Consider the following 19503-nt stretch of genomic DNA (forward strand, 5'->3'; position numbering starts at 1 on the left):
GTTTGACGAATTTATGTTGCGAAAAGTAAATGGTATTCTAGTATATGGAAAATGAGTCAATACTCACAATCTTATTTTTATTTAATAAATTTGGTAAATTTTTGGGCCACCGGTTTTAAGGCTTACAATATTTGTCCCATCGTCAGGTTCCAGTACGGTAGTTTTAATTTTTCAATAGTATTCTCTCGAAATCTTATTATTTCCTCTGATTTACCAGTTTCTGCCTTTAGTTTTACATGGATTTTATTTATTTCACCTCACAGCATAATTTTTTCTTGATCTTCTTCTAAGCTCCAAATATGCATTGGGATTTGAGGCTGAGTTTCTCAAGACTTTTTGTTATAATTTGGTTAAAATCTGTTCTTCTAGGAACGTTTTCTCTTATAATGCTTAGCTTTTGCAACCGGTTTGCCTTTATACTATTATGTTTCTGTTTTAAGATTCAGTTTTTGAGTTTTTTGTGAGTATTTCCTTTTGATTTTGTCAATTTTGTCGGGCACCTTATTGGGTTAAGAGGATATTTAAAAATCAAGACTGGCGGAGGATGTTCTTCACCATCCACGACCATGTTTCCCTACTATTTTTTCCTAAATAATTATATGTACTAATTCATATTTAGGATTTTTTGTAACACGTAACACGTAAAGTACTCCCATTTTATGCTGTTTTGGTATTCAGATTCTCTCTATTTTTGTTTAGATGCAGTAACACTGCTTCATTCGTCACTCTAACCAACCACGATATCCTCAACATTCGGCTGTACGACAACATCTCGCAAGCCTCAATTATTTTCACATTATTTCAGTAACAGTCCATAATTTCATTTTATATAGCATAATACCAAAGACATAAAAACGTAATATTGTAAGAATTCTGTTGGAATTGTCATACCATACATAAAAAGGTTTATGTGTTTGTACTGGAGTTTGGTTTCGCATTTAGTCCATTACTCACAAATCGTAAAAAATAATTAAAGCATTAGTTTAACTATAATATGGACATAGCGGGCTTACTCTCTCCTTATCTTGAAGAAAATAGCAACACTTTTTATAATTCACAAGAGAAATGAATTTCCTGTAGTCGGCTGTGTAGCATAATTCATAAAAATTTTAATCAAAAAATCTGGAACATTTTCAAAATGCAAATTCCATCATCAGTGCTGTTACCTAGAATAAGTATTACCACTTTAATTAAGACAAACTTTAAGGTTAAATTTTAACTAAGGTTAAAGTAAATGTGTTTTAATATTAACTAGGTATGTATGAGTGATGACACTAAATATATGGGTAAAAACCCTTTAAATATTATTAAATTTGTTATATATATATATATATATATATATATATATATATATATATATATATATATATATATAACGAGTTTATTACAGCTGCCGCCGTTTCTCGCAACCTAGCTTCCAACGCTTGCGATTGTTTCAGTCATCTACTTGTAGACCCCTATCTTCCATTGCACCTTTTACTTCTTGTCTCCACGATCTTCTTGGTCTTCCCTTTTTCCTGCGGTTGGTGGGGATCCACTGTAACATTCTCTTTGGCCATCGTTGATCATTCATCCTTTCTACATGGCCATACCATTTCAGCCTTTTGCATTCTATAGTTTCCAGGACGTCAATTTCTATGCCCATGCGCTCTCTGATTTCAGTATTCCTTACTCTATCTCTTCTAGTGAGTTGGCAACATCTTCTCCAATAATTAATTTCCATTACTTTTATTTTGGATGCGTCATTTTTATTTATTACCCAAAGCTCTGAACCATATGTAGCAATGCTTTCTATGATACTTTTGTATATCCTAATTTTTGTGTTTCGGGTGATGTGGTTATTCCAAAGTATACTATTCAGTTGACGTATTGCTGAATTTGCTTGACCAATTCTAGTAGATATTTCTTTTGTATTCCGACTATTGTTTGTAATGTTTACACCGAGATATTTATAGCTATCAGTATTTTGAAGTTGTTTGCTTCCTAGTTCTAAGTGCTTTCCTTCACCTCCCACTACTACGTACTTTGTTTTTTATGGATTAATTGATAAGCTCCACTTAGTATATTCTTCATCTATTTTTCGTAACATGTAGTGGATATCATCTTGATCTTCTGCAAGTATTACTTGGTCATCAGCAAAATGCAAGCTGTACAGTGTATGGTCTCCAATTTTAACACCCATAGGTTCACATTTTCTTTTCCAAATATCCAAAACCCCCTCCAAATAAATCTTAAAGAGTGTAGGTGCAATGCAGCAACCTTGGCGAAGTCCTTTGGTCACTTTTATCTTTCTTGTCACTTTTTGTCCAATCTTTATTACACTCGTCATATCATCGTACAACTCCCTTACAGCATTAATGTAAATCGGTGGAATATTCTTGTCTTCTAGCACCTGCCATAGCTTGGCTAATGGGACACTGTCATAGCCTTTTTGAAGATCAATAAATACCATTTGTGTCTCCATATTATGTTCCAAACGCTTTTCTATTGTTTGTTTTAGGCAGAACACATTGTCAATACAAGAACGACCAGTACGAAAGCCACTCTGATCTTCAGCGTCTTCCCAGCAATCTTCAATTCGGCTTTTAATTATCTTCCCGTAGACTCTACAGATTGAGTTAGTTACACTAAGCCCTCGGTAGTTCTTACAATCTTTTCTGTCGCTATATATATTACCTTGTTACTAATAATTTTATATGATAGTAATGTTTTAAACAGATTTACTTCATAGCTACGTAAAACACCCAATTGGGGTTGCTGGCCCTGAGACGCCGTGTCTATACGGACTTAAGGCAGCAACTGATTAAAATGATATTTTAGGACGGATGTATGAACAAAGTAAATGTAAGTGGAAGTGTGTGTCTATAGAAAAGATGATGTATATATGGGATGACGTTAGAACAACCCCCCCCCACATAATAAATATTATACAACTACAACCTTACCTTAATCTCTCAGTTATCCGTCTTACTCATATATTCAGATTTTCTCGAAATCTATTTAAAGTTCAATCATATAATATAACTAATATTCAGGTGTAACATTACACTTACATCTAATTCATATATTCACTTATACATTTACCCACATGAAATTATATCTTTTTCTTTAGTTGGTTTTCTATATCATATGAATCCACACATAAATTAGGTTACACCTCAGTCTTTGATAATTAATAACTCAGCATCTTACATCTAATTTTTAGGTACCAAATGTTGATTTTAAACATATACGAGTAGGGCCTTATTAATATTTCAGTTTATCCTCGATTTTCTAGGTGTTTGTTTGCCTACCTATAATTCAAAAATATTCTAATGTCATCCCATCTATACAACTTTTTTTCTACAATTTGCTAACATAATCTCTCAGGGTATTTTACCGTTTAAACCCAACACATTGATGTTTGCTACTCTTACAAGTGCCAGCAACCCCAGTTGGGAGTTGTACGTTGCTATGAAGTAAATCTGTTTAAAACTTTAACATCATATAAAATTATCAGCAAAAAGTAATATATAACAAATTTAGTAACACTTGAAGTGTTTTTACCCATATATTTAGTGTCTTCTGTCAAAATTTAACCTTTACGTTCTTAATTATAGTGGTAATACTTATTCCATGTAACAGCACTGATGATGGAATTCTTATTCAGAAAAAGGTCTGTGGTGTAGCCCGAAAGGGTTCTGTTTAAATAAATATAGGTATTTATAAAGGTTTTTTAATTAAAATGTTTAATTTTTCAACTTTTTTATTATTTATATAAAACCTAATTGACATCCTTGTACCAATATTGCTGGTATTGAATATACTTTAGTTATGAAATGATTGTTTATTTTTAGGCATAGCTTTTCTCTGTGCTGGAATATTAGAGTTGGTGCTAGAAACAACTTATCCGGACTTGCCAAGAGAACACGAGGCTTCGGTCAATGTTATTAATACTTTACCATGTACACTTAAGGTAAAGTTACGATTTTATTTTTTAATAAGAATAAGTAAGTACCTTGTTGAAAAGTTTAAAACGTATAACTGAAAGCTTATACTGATGCAGTTGCTTTCAATATCTTGTCTTTTCTCCTCATTCTTCTTTTTTTAAGCCTGTTTTCATCCACCTGTTTATGTGATCTTTTCTTACTCTTCTTCTGCAATTTTGCAATTTAAGTGTGCATAAAAAAATCAAAGAATTTGCTAAAGTAATAAAACGATATAAGTTAAACATACTGCTAAATAGAGTGAAAAACATGGAAAGCAGAACCAAAATTAGATGGAAAAAAAACTCTAAAATGGGTCTATGAATAGTTTAAGCGGAGAACCTAAAATTCTTAAAGCAGGGCATATTCATGTAATAAGATCAATGAAAACCAATAAATCTCTTGATTTGGACCAATAACCAACCGAATATTAAAGCTAATTTAATGAAAAAATCTCTATATTTTGGTGGAATTATTCTATAAAATACAGTATTGCTCAAAATAAACAGTACTGAAACTGAAACATATATTGTCTCTTTGTGCGCGCTGTCATATTCAAATTAAGTAGAATGGACCTATCAAGTAATCCTTAAACAATTAATTATTAAGGCCTAATTGTTAAAAATGGTGTTAAGTATAGAGGAGAAAGTGTTTCTTGTGGAACATTATTTTGGCTCATACGGAATCGGCCGACATAATAGTGCAAGTCTGCAATACGTGTGTGATCAATTCACACAACGGTTTAATAAACATTCTCCAAATAATGCTGTAATTTGTGTTGAAAAGTTAAAAAATATGGGTAATGTATTGTGTGAACGAAAAGGAAACTCAGGGCGTCCCAGGATAGGGATGCCCTCAACGATTACTATGAACGTGTTTTTGAGCGAATCTTGGAAAATCCGAAAGCCAGTCAGACAAGAACAGCGTTGCATTTTGGCATAAAACTAACTTTCTTGCCAAGAATCCTAAAGGAGCTGGGGCATTTTCGTATGTGATTCAGGAACATCAACAATTACATCCCAGGGATTATCACAGTATAGTGGAATATTGTGCCAGAATTCTTACATTACAGTATGAAAATCCTGAATTTTTGAAAAATGTATGGTTTTCAGACGAAGCACATTTTCATTTGTCAGGCCATGGAAATCATTGCACAAATCGATTTCTGGGCTTTGCAAAACCAGATGAATTTCAAGAAGTTCCTTTACATAGCGCAAAAGTGAGTGTCTAGTGTGCAGTTTCGGGACACAATCAACAGAGGTCTATACAAATTTTACCACGCTTTATCCCTAACCTACGTCAGTTTTGTCGTGTACGTAATTTGTCATTTCGAGACCAATTTTTCCAGCAGGATGGGGCAACTTGCCATACTGCTGTCGCAGTTCGTCAATTTTTTCAGGGACCTTTTCCAAATAAATTCATTTCACGATTTACTGACTTCCCCTATCCTGCACATTCTCCAGGCTTAACATCTCCAGACGCATACATTTGGGGCATGGATAAAACTGCCGTTTTTAAACGGGCATCACAAACCATCAATGAGTTAAACTATGCCGTTAGAGCCTTCATCGCGGACTTGAGACAACCTTTATTCCATAACATTACGAGAAATCTGGAATATCGGAATGAAGTTTGTGTTGAGAGAGGAGTAGCTCATTGGGAACATATTATAAAGTATCAATAATATGTATTTTGTAAAACAATAAAATAATTACAAGTTCAGTACTGTTTGTTTTGGGCTATACTGTATGTACAAAAAAATCATTCCCAAACTGTAAGACATCGACATCTGTGTATACTTCTTCTTCTTTGTGTATCGTGGTTGTTTTTAAGCGTTGAATATTGTCATATTACCCAGCTGATGAAATGTTTCTCGGTCGGCGATGAAACAATTCCTCGACCTTTCGACCTGCCCATTGCCTAATTTTGTGCAGCCATGACAGTTCTTTTCTTCCGACCCAGCGTTCCAATCAACCTACTAAAGAAGGCATTGTTTTCTTTTAAAGTTTTTGTTCAAAAATGCTTACATATTAATTAAGAACTTTACAGTTAATTAAGAACAGAAACTTGGACGAGCAAGATACAAAATAAATGTAAAACTTTTACTATAATCAGCGAACAACCATTAAAATTAGTCATGAAATATCCGAAGAAGTAAAAATTATAACGAAAGTTAGACAAGATTGTTTATTGTTACCCCTTTTATTTAACGCGTACTTCAAGGATACAGTACTTGAGGCTATTGAGTTGGGTTTTTAATTAGCAATATTAATAACACTGATGACACCCTAATAATTGATGATAGTTTAGAAATCCTGAAAAGAATAGTGAATAAAATATTAGAGTATAAAATGTGGAAAATGTGGACTTTATCTCAACCCAACAAAACTCATGAAAGTCAGTAAAAGTCAGAAAAATAGAATAAACAAAAGATAGGTGGAAAGATGACGGATATCTTGGCTGAGAATCCTAAGAGAATGCTATGCTTGCAACTCAAAACAAGTCTTAATGACAATTCAAACAGATAATATCTATTGTCAATCAACAAAAGAAAATTTGTTTAACCTATTCTTCTTCTTCTTACGATGCCTATCCGTTCCGGATATTGGCAATCAACATGGCTATCCTAACCTTGCTTGCTGCTATTCTGAATAGTCCGGTTGTCGATGTATTAAACCACTTTCTCAGGTTTTAAAGCCAAGATATTTATCTTCTCCCTGGTCCTCTCTTTCCAAATACCTTGCCTTGAAGAATGAGTTGCAACAAGCCGTATCTCTGTTCATTCCTCATAACATGGCCAAGATATTCTAGTTTGCGCTCTTTGATGGTATTAATAATCTCGCATTCCTTGCCTATTCTACGTAGGAGCTCAACATTAGTCACACGATCCACCCATGAAATTCTTAAAATACGTCTGTAACACCACATCTCGAATGCCTCGAGTTTTCTTAAAGAAGCTTCGGAAAGTGTTCAGGCCTCTACTCCGTATAATAACGTAGAAAATACATAGCATCTAATGAGAGAGATTTTGGTAGCAAGTGGTAAATCGTGACTTCTGAAAAGAGACTTCATCATTATGAACGCCGATATCGCTTTTCCTATGCGTTGTTTTATTTCACTGGAGTGGTCCCATTGGCTATTAATGTTGGTACCAAGGTATGTGTAGCCGTCCACTCTGTCAATTGGATGTTGGTTAATCAAAAGCTGTGTATTTAATATTTCGCGCTTACTGACTACCATGTACTTTGTTTTCTTCGTATTAAGAACAAGTCCGTGTTCTCTACTTATATCTGATATACGCGACATTATTCTTTGCAAACCGTCCAGACTATCTGCAAAAACTACTGCGTCGTCGGCATATCTAATGTTGTTCAGACGTATTCCGTTGACTAATACGCCTTCTTGTAGTTCGCCTAGCGCTTGCTCGAAGATATATTCAGAGTATATATTAAATAACACCTGGGACAGAATGCATCCTTGCCTCGCTCCTCTATCTATGGAGACTGCCTCTGTCAATTGGTCATCCACTTTAATATTGACTGTTTGGTTGTAATATAAATTATAGATGATTCTTAAGTCCCTATCATCTAACCCCACTTCTTTCAAGATGTTTATAAGTTTACCATGCTTTACTCTATCAAATGCCTTTTTGTAGTCGATAAAGCAAGTACACACATCACAGTTAACATCCCTGCATCTTTGCATAAGCACTTGGACAGCGAACAGAGCCTCTCGGGTGCCTAAGGAATCGCGGAATCCAAACTGCGTCCATGATACTTGTAAGTGGCTCATTAGGCTTATTGTTCTGTAGTCTTCGCATGTCTTGACTTATTAATATTTTATATTTTGAGAATGATTTTCGAAGTACAAATTAAAAAGTCAAAAGAAACTTTGTGGTTTATAAACATTCCTCATTATAGTGTTAAAAACAAAAAGATCTTTTTAGGTAATGAATCCTCTAAACGGTGTACAGATGTTGGGTGCTGGTAATATATTTCGCTTTAAAAATATGTTAAGTCACAACCATACAATGTATAAACTAATGGTGGAAGCTCCATTGCAATGCGGAAACATCAGATTTAACAAACATAAATTTGAAATAAGTATGCTTTCTATAGAATACCAAGTGAGTAGCAAGAATTTTATTTATTTTTGTTCTTTGTTGTTACCTTATTTTTCTTTTTTCGTCATATTTTATAAAATACATTTTATTCTATATGCACTGCGGGTAGTTTTAAGTGGATAATTAGAATTTTTAAAAATAGAACATTATATCAACTTTTTATGTGGACCTAATAAGAATCAGCCGCCATTAACCCAAATGGCCAAATTTGGCCAATACTTAAATATCTTAAAAGGAAGTACCTAAAAGTCAATTAGTACTAAAAAAGTTTAAACCGCCTTCTTTAAACCAACTAAGTAGAAAGTTTTTAAACACATATCCATTACAGTCTTGGTGAATCATTCTTCACGTTATTGGTGATAAATGAAACATTTCTTATAGATTGTGACAAATCATAAAATAAAAAGGAAGTACCTAAAAATCATTTAGTATAAAAACAGTTTCGCCTTCTTTAAAGGTACTATAATAGTACAGTGCGGTGGGATAACACCTTTAGTACCGCCTCTCTAATAGATTTTTTGGTACTAGAAAGTTAGCAATGTATTTAAAACGGTAATAAAATAAAGTAAAAGGTTGATCACAATAGTATTGTGGTTAATATAAATGGGGTAAATAATATCAAATGTTTTTAGTTAATAGGAAATAATACAAACTATGTGTAAATAAAATAAACTCTTCCTGTAATTGTTTGTCGTTTATCCATTTCTTCCTGTTTTGTCTGTAATAATTTGTTCCATAGTCTATCCCCTTTTTTGTTTAATTTTCTTTATTCTAGCTAACTGTTTATCCTTGGTCTACCTTTTTTTGTTTTTGGTCTCTTTGGTTCTTTATCAATTTAGTTAATTTATTTTAGTTTTTCTAGTATATTCTTGATTTAGGTATCTCGGCTGTCTAAATTTTTCATATCTGTATCTTTTTAATTTGGTCCTATCATTAAACAAACCTAGATAATTAATTTCTTCTCCCAGCCGCCTTACCATTTCTGATTAAATCCCATCAGCATCGCATGCCGTTCTTATTTTAATTCTTGACCTAAATATCATCCAAATAGTAGATTATGCGGTCTTCTTGCATATCTTCTCTAATAGATCGTCGCCTTCATTATATAATATAATTTTGTTTCATATAAAATACTATTTTTTTATTGGTAGGCCATTTTGCTTATTTAAAATACGCCTCAGCGTATTTAAATTCAACTTTCAAAAAAGCGCGTATTTTAAATGTCACAAGTACAGTTGCTATTACTTAAAATATTTATACTTCTGTTTTTCAAATCAGAGGAAATGCTGTTCAAATTAATACTACCGACATTCTCAAAAGCCGGTGTCGTTCTACTTCCATTAGTACTACCTCCAATGATATTTGAAACATTCTTTTTATTGGTAGTAATCTCTTCAACGTAACCAGTCGCCACAGCTGCTGATTTCCATCCTACTTACGTACGTCAAAACGCATGTCCCGTGTATTTCTCACGATCGTCCAATTTTAGATGGTGCAATTTGCAATGGACATAATCCAAATGTATTAATACCATTTCTTGAATAGTGCACTTTCCTTTATCATACCGTAAAAAAACTCGATCTGTACTTACATAGCTATCAGTAACTGTAAAACGTCGAGTCATCAAGTCTTAGATGGTCAGATAGTAATAACCAATACTTTCTTCTTCCTTGATGCCATGTAAACATAAATCGCACACTTTACATTTTTTGCAAAAGCCAAAGATACATAAAATTAAATACGTGAAAAATTTCCGCAAATCGTCTTCCTTAAATACGCCTTCTTGGCCATGTCATTCTTGCTAATCTCCTTCATGAATGCATGCACTTTCACTAATGATTATAAATTGACCCCTTTGTTTACCCTCAACATACTTTGCAATTTAAAATAAATAGCCCACATAGTTAACGGCTTGTACTGTTCCATTTTCTAAAGGTAAGCAAGCACAACTCGTTCATCTAGATTTCTTACTTTTTGCTCTTCCATTCATTTAATTACCTTGTAGTATTGAGATTACATAAGACTACCTGTAAAAAATAGCGTGAAGTATTCATGAATAACGGAGTATTCATGAATAACGGGTCTTTAAAACACTTGCTCTATTTTGAACACTTCAGCTGTGATGTCCTGCTCGAATAATCGCGCGTGTTTAAATATTCGTATTAGTTAGTTCGTATTAAAATTGTAAAGTTTGTTTAGCAGTAAATGGTTGACTTCAATTAGTATCGACTATAAACATCCTGGGTTAACCGATAATAGTATAAAAGGCCCGGTTTCAGGTAACATTTAAATATGTTTCCTGGTAAAATTTGTCAATCTTCATTTCTTAATGTTGAATTAATTGCGTACAATCCAAACTCATTATAATTTCATTAATACAGATGGGGCTTATATTGACGAAACTGTACTGATAAAAGGGTTTTTCGAATTCGGTGGTAGTGTGCGACGGGTTCGCTAATCACCTTTTAAGTGATTTTCAAGTATTTATATAATAAGTTTATTGCACTGAACACCAACCAGTATTTAAATACGAGTTCTTGATACACTTTGTTTGTCTTTATGTATCACGGAAAGTGTTAACACATTCAAGTCCGACAACGCGACTGTCGCGTTAAGTGATTATAGCCTCAGAGGCCACCAACGCGAGTCGCGCGGTCTTTGACTCTATGACAATATATGAACCTTTATAAAAGGTATATAAAAAACCCCGTCGGGCTATGTTAAAAAGACAAAACGTTTTCGGAATAAGTATTCCATCATCAGTGTCAATATATTACATTAATGTAGCCACTAAATATGAGGGTAAAAACCCTTTAAAAATTAATATGGGAAGTTTAGTTTACATTATGTCGTGTTTACAAATAGGATGGTAAAGTTACCGTTGGATTGGTAACATGGCGACATATGACTCTACATAAAGTTGCAAGTCCTGAGACGGTATGTCTACAAGGACTTTATTAAAGCAACTAATTGTTGCTCAGTTGCTTCAGATCAGTTCCTTTAATAAAGTCCTTGTAGACATACCGTCTCAGGACTTGCAACTTTATGTAGAGTCATATGTCGCCATGTTACCAATCCAACGGTAACTTTACCATCCTATTTGTAAACACGACATAATGTAAACTAAACTTCACATATTAATTTTTAAAGGGTTTTTACCCTCATATTTAGTGGCTATATTCATGTAATATATTGACACTGATGATGGAATACTTATTCCGAAAACGTTTTGTCCTTTTAACATAGCCCGACGGGGTTTTTTATATATATATATTTAGGGATTCTACAGTATTCACTGCCTTCCCTCGCTCAACCGTTTCCATCTCTCTCTGTTGTTCCATTCTCCATCGTTTAGTCCTCTCTTACTCATGGCGTCGTCTACTTCGTTCCTCCAGGATTTTCGGGGTCGTCCTCTTTTCCTCCTTCCTATGGGGCTCCATTCGGTTATTCTTTTTATCCATCTGCTGTCGCTAGCTCTTCTTACATGTCCATACCACTTTAGTCTTTTTTGTTCTATATATGTTAGTATGTCTGTTTCTATTGATGTTCTTTGCTTTATTTCGTCATTACTTCTCCTATCCATTCTTGTTACTCTGCAGCATCTTCGCAGGCATTCCATCTCTGTTGCTATTATCTTACTGCTGTTTTTCTTGTTTATGATCCAATTTTCGGCCCCATATGTCATAATACTTCGCACTAATGTTTTATAAATCTGCGTTTTTGTCTTAATATTTAGGTGTCTATCCCACCATACTGAGTTAAGTTGTTGGATTGCTGTTCTTGTTTGTCCTAATCTTTGTGTAATTTCTTCCTCTGTTGTTGCCTTTTTCGTGATTATAAACCCCAGGTATTTGAATTTATCCTTTCCTTTGATTATTACGTTGTCATCAATCTGTAGATCTTCTATGTCTTCTTCACTTGTAGATAGGTACTCTGTTTTCGCGAGGTTAATATCTAGGCCAGCCTTGGTATATTCTTCTTGTAGTTTCTTCATCATCTAGCTGAGGTCGTCTTGGTCTTGTGCAATCACTACTTGATCGTCTGCAAAACTTAACGTATATAGGTATTCGTTCCGTACCGGTACTCCCATGCCTTCGCATTTTCTTTTCCATGTAGTCAAGGCTTTCTCTAAGTATATTTTAAATAGGGTTGGAGATGTGGAATAACCCTGCAGGAGCCCTTTTGTTGTGGTGAAGTCTCCTATGATTCTTGTTTCCATTTTAATGGACACTTTATTTTCTTTATACAGAGCTTTTGTAGCTTCTATGAGTTCCGTCTGTATTTCTAATTTGTACATTGCCTCCCATAGTTCTGACCTTGGTACAGAGTCACACGCCTTTCTCAGATCCACAAATGCCAAGTGTATATCTCTATTTTTTGCTTTTTTTTTCCAACAGTTGTTCCAGTGTGTATATGTGGTCTATGCATGATCTTCCTGCCGTGAAGCCTGCCTGATCCTCTTCGATTTTACCTTTTATCGCTTGCTCTATCTTTTCTCGCAGTATCTTCCCATATAATCTTCCTATTGATGATATTACGCTTATTCCTCTGTAGTTTTCGCATCGTTTTCTATCTCCTTTCTTAAATATAGATGTCATATATGCCGCCGTCCATTCCTTTGGGAGCTGTTCTCCATTTATGGCTTTCTGAAATATCCATTGTATCATCCGGTGTAATTTTTTTGATCCGTATTTTATAAGCTCAGGTGAGATGCCTCCAGGTCCCGGTGCTTTCTTATTTTTGATTGCTTTTATGGCCGTTCTCATTTCCCTATCTGTTATTTCTATTTCTTGTTGTGGGAATCTGCTTCGTCTTCGCCTGTTTTCTTTTCCAATAAATTGTGGTCTTTGTTCTGTTAATAGTTCCTTGTAGTAGTCCTTCCATTCTTTGTCCTGTATATTTCCCAATTTAGTTTTTTCTTTTGAGTTTTGTTTCAATCCTCTCAGTACTTTCCATGACTCCGAAGTTCTTGTACCTCCTATATATGTTTCAATATTTAAGCAGATTCTTTCCCATTCTTCATTCTTTTGCTGTGTTATTTGTTTTTTCACTTCTCTATCTTTTTCTCTATATTCTTTATAAACTTCATCGTTGTTTGTAGTCAGCCATTTTCTGTATAGTTGCTTTTTTTCTTCAATTATTCTTTTTGTTGGTTCATTTATTTCATTATAGTGCTGTTTATTTGTTATATGTTCTTTTTCCCCAAGGGCTTCGAATGCTGCTTGCTTTATACTCGCCTTTATATACTCGTATATTTCTTCGATGTTGCCGTATCTAAATTCTATTAATTTTTGGTCTAGACGTTGTTGGTATAGTTCTCTTATTGATTGTTCTTGGAGTAGTTCTATATTGTATTGTTTTTCTCTTATAGTGTTCAACGGTTCTTCTGTGGAGGGGGTCTTGTTATGTTTCCAATTAATGCCCATTTTTGCTGTCAGTAGTCTATGGTCCGTTCCACATTCTGCTCCTCTTTTGACTCGCACATCTTTGATCTTTATTGTGGTATCTTGTTTGATTATTATGTAGTCTATTATTGTTTTTTATATACCTTTTATAAAGGATTTTATTGGAAAATTTTTTATTATATGGTATACAGCCAACTACAGGAACTTAGTTTCCTTGTGGATTTTAATATATGAACGTTAGCTCAGCGGATTTTTCACGAATTATAACAAATATCTGCTAGCCGCTTGGAAACACTGGTATATACTGGAGTTTGTGTTTGGTTTTCGAATTTTGATGTTAAACTTTATTCTGAGTATATAACAATGTATGAATGTTATCTCGGCGGATTTTTCACAAATTATAACAAATATGTTTCATTGATAAATTGTCCCATAAATGTCCCATTAATAAATTGGATGATAAAATATGAAATCCTTAATTTCGTTGCTTACTTTTCCAATATTACAGTAAATACAGACAATAAATCAATGTCATCCCAGACAGTAACAAATGCTCCTCCAAATGTAACATTGGAGACGTAATTTGTTTAACATGTCCTGATCCAAAGCAAATCTTTTACGTCAATATGCTACAACAGAAAGCTAACTACTGGCCCTTGTTTTTCCTCTCTTAAATTTTGAGTTACCCGATGGAATATCACATCGCTCAACATAAAAGACAAAGGAATAATCAAAGTACTAAAAGTGAAACAAATAGATAATACACCTTACAGAAAACAAAAAAAAGGAACAAAATAATCAAAATTAGGTGAATATATAATAATCTGGCAATAAAGAAGTATATTTGGCCACCAAAAACGCTTGTGGTACTCGATTAGAAGCAACGATTGAAAGTAATAATGATTTCTTTTTAAAGATGCCAGGAATAAATGGAAAACTTTATATAAAAGTATTACTAATGCTCATAGCAGTCACCATTATTCAATTCGTCAGTGTCCAATAGCATTCCTCACCTAACCTTTTCTTCTTCCAAATCATTTGCCTTCACCATTACTAGAATTAAAATTCATTATGGTTGATTTCCAACCCATCTATTTAAAATAAGAGTATAAAAATAAAAAGTCCCTTTTGTGAGTCTAGGAACACTTCCTAGTGGGAAGACTTTTCGAATGTACTAAACACATGAGATCATTCAAAGAGATAATATCCAAATTGAAGAAATTACACATTGCATGTCCAGTTAATATATCGTGTTTAATTGCCTCATTCAACAAATCAGTGTATGATCTCTTAATTAATTTTCTCACAAACACAAAAATAAATATTTAGCATAAATAGCTTTTAAACATTTTTGAGGTAATCACTAAAATACAATTGATACGCACAAGTATATACTATTTAAAAATAGGGATAATACAATACATTCAGTTTCAAGACAGTAATATTTCATTAATATCAATTCGAAGAATTGCTGACCTGCAGGTTCCTGGAAGTAGTAGGAGAGGAAGACCAAAAAAGACCTGGGGGAGACGCTTAGGCAGGACATGTCGGTAAAGGATATTAATATTGATATGGTCCAAACTAGACACTTATGGAGAAATGTAATTACGGAAGCCGATTACGCATAGGGATAAAGGCAAAGAGAATGATGATGAGCGATATATTGTTAGTTAGGCCTTATATATTATGGAGATCTATGGTTAGCTATTATTTTTCAATAATCATGTATTACCCAAACTTTTTAATATCTGCAAGTACTAAATTTGCAAAAAGTACAAATCTGGATATATCCATTTAGTGATGTCAAGATTATGTACAAAAAAAATGATTTATTACTTAACTTATTAATGTTTATTTTTAGATTGATTCAATTTTTATTGGTACCAATAACAAAAATGAGATCCAATCATTTACAGCTGATCCTGTAGACTTTAGAAAATCTTTGAATGGTTATCCTAGATTAAGGTATTTTAAAAATAATAGTAACAGTCTTCAAAAAGTTTTAAGAACTTATCCAAACACAAAATTTGTAACGATATGTTTTAGGATGTGTATTAATTTCTGTTTATTATCTTGTAAATTTTTAACAACTGGCTTTTAAATATTTCTTTGGCTCTTTTATCCTTCCGTTGCGTCTTTTCTTGTTCTCTATTCTAAATTTATTTTTCTTACTTCTTTCTTAATTCATAAATTTTAAATATTATTATCGGTAACACTTAATTTTCTCTATTTCTATTTTCTTGTAGCGTTTTATTATTATTTACTATATTTAATGGAAATTTAGCACAATTTCAGTTGAAAATATATTTGTCTTTAAAAAACTGTAAAAAATACAAGTACACCCAATTATGGAAGTAAAATGAGTAGTAAAAGAGTTTAAAGTTTATTTATTTAACTACACAATAAATACAAATACTGTTTGGATCAAGTAAAAAAAAATACATAGTACACTACTCAACAATTGTGGATAATTGTGGACAAAAGTGGATAATTTTAAAATTCCTAAAATTAACATATAAAACTTTTTTTAAAATAATTGCCTGTTCTACACTCTGCTATCTTTATTGCCAATATTTTTCGCATGTGGTTTTTTTCTCCTATTCTTATCGGCCCTTATCTCGTACAAAGAGAGACATGTTGTTCCAAACATGAATATATCATTCGTATAAAAGTGCTTGTATTAGCTTTACCAGTTGTTAATAAGTCAAGAAATCTATTTATCTCAAAAACATTATGCCGCAAAGACGTTTAGAACTAGTGCAGCTCGAGCAATTAGTTCGTTGGATCCAACAAGGCATAACTGAACTAGAGGTTGCTATGAGGCTAAATGTGTCGCAAAGTGTGATAAGTCGTGCATGGAATCGGTATGTAGAACTGGATCTGCAACATACAGGCACGGAGGAGGAAGAGAACGATCTACGACTCGTCGGCAAGAGTGTTTTGTAGTTCTGACGGCAAGAAGAAACCCAACATTTACGGTTTCTAGAATTAACAGTATCTTCAGGCATGCTACTGGACGAGCGATTTCCAGTCAAACTGTCAGAAGACGGTTACATGCATCCAATTTAAGGGCTAGACGGCGCGCTACCCATCCACGACTAACTAAGGAGCAGCGTGCATGCAGATATTGCTGGGCGATGGAACACTATCAGTGGAATTTCGAAAATTGGAGGAATTGTCTCTTCACTGACGAGTCCAGATTTTGTTTGTATACGAATGGTTGCCGAATATTGGTGTGGAGGGAAAGAGGACAACGTTACAATGACAATCTGAGAGTCCCAACCACTCTTTTTGGAGGTGGATCCGTTTGCGTATAGGGAGGCATATGTTTTGACGGTCGCACGGACTTAGTCATCTTAATTGATGAGACAATGACTGCTACATGATATCAAGACAGAGTCATAGTACCAATAGTGGTTCCCATTTTTTGGTGCAATAGGCGAACAATTTGTTCTGATTGATGATAATGCTCGCCTTCACCGTGCGAGAATTGTCAACGAGTGTATAGGAGCTCATGGCATTACAAGAATGGAGTGGCCACCATGTTCACCTAATATGAATTGCATTGAACATGTTTGGGCCGAAATGTCTAGGCAACAAAGCAGGCTCCTTCAACCACCCCAAACCTTAGATCAGTTGGCCAATACATTACGCGCGATTTGGGAACGTATACCGCAGTAGTTCATCACAGTTCATCAATAATTTAATAAGAGGTCTTCCAAATATAGTTAGAGCACTAAGGCGACACAGAAGTGGACTCAAACACTATTAATTTTTCTTTTCGGGATATTAGAAATTGAGCAGGAATAGAAATTTTAGGTTATTAATTTTACAATTTTTGTTTATTTTCTATTTTTCTTTCTTTCTTTCTTTTCATCTGCAGGAAAATACTAAGTAAAAATAAATTTTTATTTATATCATTCCATTTTTCTATTTGACTTTATGAACAAAAAATAAAATACACATTTTCATATTATCCACTTCAATTGTTGAGAAGTGTATATCAAAACGTTCAGTGGATGTTTTACAATGAGTCATACAGTTTTGTGAACATTAAAAACAATGTGTCAGAAGATATTTTTTTTATAATTTTTTCAAAACTATTACAGCTTAGCTGTTTAATACTTTTTGGTAAAATATTGTAATAGTTATAATTAAGGCAATTTTTATCTGAAAGACGTAATTTACAGCGAATTGTTCGTAGATAGTGACAGTTTCGCGTATTGTGAACGTGAATTTCAGTTATAACTTGAAATATCAACACAGTAGATAGCGACATAATTTTCAATTTGATATAGAAAGGTCAGCAGTGTTCTAGATAAGTAAGGCCTGCTAAAATCCTGATAGCTCTCTTTTGCGTTCTCAAAATTTGAAGTGCATTTGTTGAATTTTCCGTATGATTAAACCATACTTTGGGTGAGAGTGGAATAAAGAAAAATATGTCATTTTTATTGTTTCAAAGTTGGCAATCTTTGCTAGTTGGCGAATAACAAATAATGAACTTGATAGCTTTTTCTTTAGTTGTGAGATATGAACCGACCAGTTCAGTAGATTATCCATGGTTATTCATAATAGTTTAACAGTCTCTTTGTTATCTCGATCATTGTGTAAATTACTTGCAGATATAACCAAATTTTGCGTTAAGTTTTAGTTTGTTTGCAGCAAACCATGTGCTAGATTTAGTAGAAACTTTCTCATGAGACATTTTTAAATTATCATTATTTTTTCCTTCGAATTGTATGGATTTGTACGGACATATAAATTTAGGCAAATCTTTGACAAAAACAATAAACAAAAGAGGTCCTAAGACCGAACCTTGTAGCACTCCATGTTTTAACGATAGAAAATCAGAGAGATGACCTTTAGACACTACCGCCTGGTTGTTTCTAAGAGAACGGTTCATTCTACACGAAAAATGCTTATAAATATTTTTATTTAAAATTATCTCAGCTACATTTTTTATTTGAAACATTTTTTTCTACGGGGTACAGATTCTGTGTAAATCGATGTTTTTGCTTTTTTACCCCCCTGCAAGGGGGGTTTCAGGTGGAAGACCGAGGGTCAAAGTGGTAAACTTTTTAGTTATGCTTTTTAGTTATGCTAGGTATGCTTTTTAGAGGTTCAGTAGCATTTTCGTCTCTGACGACTGGGGTAAATAAATAAAATCAAATATCAAAAAATAATTTATTTAGATCGTTAAAAATTCATCCTGATGATAAAAATTCACAAAACAGGTATAAAATAAATCAAAATAATGTGTAAAAAATGTATTTAACAAGCTAAAAAAACTTATGTGGATGGGCTAATAAATGCTAACAAAAATATGTCAAAAATCTTATGGAGATATGTAAATAAGGTCTGCAGAAAAACAGCTTCAAAAACAAACACAAAATGATAAAATACCAACTAATAAAAGAGACACATCAAATGAATTTTTAGACTACTATACTGATTTGAGAAAACGATATGCAGAAATGATTTCTGATCCAACTGAATTTCGAGAAAATATATTGAAATAAATAATACTATGTACCTATTTCCAACGACTGCAATTAGGGTGGAGGAATAATAAAAACTTAAAAAAATTAATAGTCACCAGGACATGATAATATTAGGTCTGAAACTTTAAAAGAAATAACAAAACAGATTTCAAAGTCCTTAACATACATGGTAGAATTAAACGGACATTTGTTCAATAAATTATGATGGCGATCTTGCTACCATTTAGAGCGTACTTATCATTTTGATCCCGTTTGTTGTGTATATTATATTTCCTGGTCAAATTTGTGAGATCTTTAATTGTTAATAGCACAAATCTGTCTAGTTTTGGTGTTTCCAATTTTCTTAAATCATCTAAACTTCTGTTGGGTGGCACCCCAGACATTAACTTCTCTACAATATTTTTTTTTTCTTGGCCTTTTGAGAGATGCATGGTTCGTAATTCTTCGTTATTTCCAGCATGTGTTTTCCAATAACTGACAGAAACTTGTCCTTGATCTCTCAGTTTGCA

General features: G+C 33.4%; 1 protein-coding gene across 4 annotated transcripts in view; it reads left to right on the plus strand.

The window, feature by feature from the left end:
• The window catches only part of LOC140447552 (solute carrier family 15 member 1-like), a 106644-nt gene that overhangs the window by 36156 nt on the left and 50985 nt on the right, over nucleotides 1–19503 (plus strand). For all 4 annotated transcript variants that reach the window (XM_072540262.1, XM_072540263.1, XM_072540264.1 and 1 more), the window contains 3 exons: nucleotides 3837–3955; nucleotides 7912–8091; nucleotides 15355–15458. In XM_072540262.1, coding sequence (XP_072396363.1) covers nucleotides 3837–3955; nucleotides 7912–8091; nucleotides 15355–15458 — 403 coding nt within the window. The remainder of the gene's footprint in view (nucleotides 1–3836; nucleotides 3956–7911; nucleotides 8092–15354; nucleotides 15459–19503) is intronic.

Source organism: Diabrotica undecimpunctata, chromosome 8, assembly GCF_040954645.1.
Source record: "Diabrotica undecimpunctata isolate CICGRU chromosome 8, icDiaUnde3, whole genome shotgun sequence".
In the NCBI taxonomy this organism is placed as follows: Eukaryota; Metazoa; Arthropoda; class Insecta; order Coleoptera; family Chrysomelidae; genus Diabrotica; species Diabrotica undecimpunctata.